We start from the raw sequence: 3,476 nt of genomic DNA, 5'->3' as shown, positions 1-3,476 counted from the left end.
AATCCTACAAGTTCTATCAGAGTAGATGTGGTAGAGGAGAAAATCCTTTGTGCCTCCATGGAAAGCAGGAGAGGGGTAGCATCACCCTCATACTAGACATCAGAGAATCCACCTGGGCAGCATGCCTAGGACCATCCCCAAGGTTTCACTGGTTTTCCTGCACACACGTATACATACACCCATGGGTACAAGTGTTCTAGGTACCCCAATACCCCCCTGCTCCAGGTCAGGATGGCACCACTGGTGCTGGGTCTGGTCCTGGCAGCCTCGTGCCACAGAATCATCATCACCTCACACCGGCACTGGTCAGTTGGTGACACAGAATCATTGCTGGTCTGGGTTGGAAGGGACCCTCAAAGGTCATCTAGTCCAAGCCTCTGCAGTGAGCAGGGACATCTTCACTAGAGCAGGTTGCTCAGAGCCCCATCAAACCTGACCCTGAACATCTCCAGGGATGGGGCCTCCACCACCTCTCTGGGGAACCTGTTCCAATGATCCACCACCCTCATATTGAAGAGCTTTTTCCCCTCCTCTCCCCAGCACCCTCCAGTGTGGCACCAGGTTGGGGGGTCTGGGTGCCCTGAGCTCATGGGTGCCCCACAGCCAGGTTGTGACCCACTCCCAGGAGAGTTCCACATCCCGTCATCTCCAAATCCCTCCTTCACAACATCATTTTTCCAGCGTTTGAGGGAGGAAGGAGCGATGCCAAAACCAACCCAGCAGCAGCTGTGACTATGGGAACTCCCATCCCATCCGGCTGAAGCTCCCACGAGACCAGCACATCCCTGGGTGATGGGATGCCCACGCCAGGCAGTGCTGCAGGGATCACCAACACCTCCAGCATGGCTCAGCAACACCCACCCCTTCACCCAGCACCACCCAAGCAATAAATGGGATTTAGGGCTCTTCAAAGCTCCCCGCTGCCTTTGATGCCGGGCATGTTATGAGATTAGGCTGAGAGGCCCCGTTGGAGCAGAAAGCAGGGAAGAAAATAAGATAAAAGCTGCCAAAAGCAGCTGAGCAGTGGTGGGACATGTGTGGGGTCACCCCCCCTTTCCCCACACACCCCGTCTTTCCAAGTTCATTGCAAGGTGCTGAATATTTAAGGACTTGGCTTGATGCTGTGAAGGCTGAATTGCCATTGATATCACATTATTTATAAGGAGAAAGGGAAAAAAGGAGGGAGCTTCTGGGGGGGACCTTGAGGGTGACCAAGTGTAATGGTCCAGAGACCAGTTGGGGATGAAAGCCCTCAAGGATTGTTTTTACAGTTGCTTATTTAAAGCCATTAATCTTTTGTGATGATCAACAGCATCTTCAAATCAGGAAGAGACCCACAACCTGGGGGAAAGGCAACAGCAAAGCTCAGGGTTGGAGGATGGAGAGGAGGGGGCTCCTCACAGCCTTCCCCAGGGAGTTATTTCTTATTACTTAGTTATTTTAAATAATAATTTAAAAAAAAAAATAAATAACATTTTAAAAATCACCACCAAGTTGTTCTGTTCCCACCACTCCAGGGGTTGTCCCCTTCCTGGGTTTGGGGAATGGGACCCACCAGCACAGCACAGATTTCCACCACTCCCAGAATTCAACCGCGGTTACTGGGAAAGGGGCTGGATTGATTCTGCTGTAATGGAGACAGGATCTGGCCCCATCCCAGTTAATTAGAAAGGAAGGACCCGCCCTGAGAATATTTGCACAGGAAGCAATTTACTCCGGAGACTCGTGAAATCCAGCGAGGAACATCCCCCCCTTTCCGCAAACCTGGCTGAGAAACCTGCCTCCTGGGGGACCGCAGGGTCCCCAGCCTCGCGGGGACAGGGACTCGCCAGGACATCTCCAGGGGACAGAGATTTACTGCAAAATGTGAGGAATGATGCTGCAGAGCACGGGGTGAATTTCCTCAATGGCTTGTTTTAAATATCTCCTGCCCATGGGTCAGAGCTGGTCGGGGGCAGACAGGAGGAGTGCGCCGGGCTCGCTTCCCGAGGGAGGGAGCGGGGAAAATAAAGAAAAAAAATGGGAAAAAAAAGGGAAAAAGCAGAGTTTGCAAGCACAGAGCAAAACCAACAGAGCAAACCCAGCTTTTACTTTCAGATTTGACAATTTTGGTATTGTTTCCTTTTTTTTTTTTTTCCTTAGATATTTAATATGAGGGTTGTTTGACAGAAATAGCAGGAATTTATCCAGCTGCTCCCTGGCCCAGTGCCACGGTGAACAGCAAACACAGCCCAAAGGCAGGGACAAAGCAAAGCTCCAGCTCTACCCAAGCCTCCCTCCTTCCAAAGCACAAGTTAGTCACCAAAGTGAAAAGAGCACCAAAAAAAAAAGGAAAAAGAGGAAAAAAAAAGAAGAAAGAGAAAACCCAGCCCAGTGCCTGCCGTGTGGAGGAATTGTCTTTTTAAAGATTAAACACCACAGCTCATCGCTCCCCATCCCTCACACCCGGCATCACCTCCACCCCAGCCGCAGCCCGAGCACCACGGGAGCTCCCCAGGGTAACAGAGATCTGAGTTTTTAGCCACAAAAGTAAATTTTTAGCCATAAAATTAAAGTCCCTCACAGATCCCGTGGGGAGCAGAGGAAAGCACGCAGCTGCATTTCTATTTCCCCTTCCTTTCCCAGCTTGCCCAGGTGAGCAGATGCCCTCACTGTGCTGAAGCCACAGCATGGTGGGGACAGGGTGAATTTGGGGTTCACCAGACCCAGTGACACCCCCCAGCCTTGGTGGGACAGGTCCATGGGGACAAGCGGGATGGAGGCCACCAGCCTCTACCCTCAGCTCACAAGGCTGGTGTGCTGCTTCTCACTGAAAAAAAAAAACCTCCAGGTTTGGGGTCCCAGCAGGGAGAAACGCAATCACAACTCAACCCATCGCAATAATTGGTGGCACACGTCACCCTCAGCCAGGTTTGGGGTCCCAGCAGGGAGAAACGCAATCACAACTCAACCCATCGCAATAATTGGTCTCAGCATGTGGTCACAGCATCGGTCACCGCAGTGGTGGCTCAGCTCTCCTTCCCAGAGGGTTTAAATAAATAGGGTGCAACCTCAGGTGGGTGCAACCTCAGAAGATCAGTGGCAGAGCAAACCTATCCAAGGTCCTGGGCTTGTGCCCAGACACCGCTCATGGTGACAAGCCCTTGGGACCAGGGATGCACCGTGGTCCTGCTCCATCATCCCCAGCCCTCTGCCTAGGGACACGCAGCATCACCCGGCCGAAATGGTCAAGACCCATCATGTCCTTACCTTGGGTGGGTCGAAGAGCTCCAGCACGTACTCCTCACCGTCGGGCGTCCCCGCTCGCCGCAGCACCAGGCGACAGCGCTGCCAACGCGTCCCATTGTCCAGGAAGGTCTCGTCCAACAGCCCGTACTTGAGGAGACCCTCCTTGCGCACCTCGGGGGGCTGCTCCCGCGACAGCCCCCACGGCAGGATGCGCTTGCCCAGTCCCGGCTTGAGAGCTGTCCCCCCCC

At 53.2% G+C, this 3,476-nt stretch overlaps 1 protein-coding gene across 1 annotated transcript in view; it reads right to left on the bottom strand.

Annotated features, from left to right (window-relative positions):
* Nucleotides 1–3,249: 3,249 nt before the first annotated feature.
* The window catches only part of LOC104526733 (SH2B adapter protein 3-like), a gene marked incomplete at both ends in the record, with an annotated part of 639 nt that continues 412 nt past the window's right edge, over nt 3,250–3,476 (bottom strand). Inside the window, one exon of the mRNA XM_029085522.1 lies at nt 3,250–3,476. This exon is cut by the window's right edge and continues 412 nt beyond it. Coding sequence (XP_028941355.1) covers nt 3,250–3,476 — 227 coding nt within the window.

The sequence above is a fragment of the Antrostomus carolinensis genome, unplaced genomic scaffold, assembly GCF_000700745.2.
Source record: "Antrostomus carolinensis isolate BGI_N321 unplaced genomic scaffold, ASM70074v2 scaffold11926, whole genome shotgun sequence".
Lineage (NCBI taxonomy): Eukaryota > Metazoa > Chordata > Aves > Caprimulgiformes > Caprimulgidae > Antrostomus > Antrostomus carolinensis.
The sequence above is the reverse complement of the archived record's forward strand: the minus strand, read 5'-3'. Positions and strand labels throughout refer to the sequence as shown.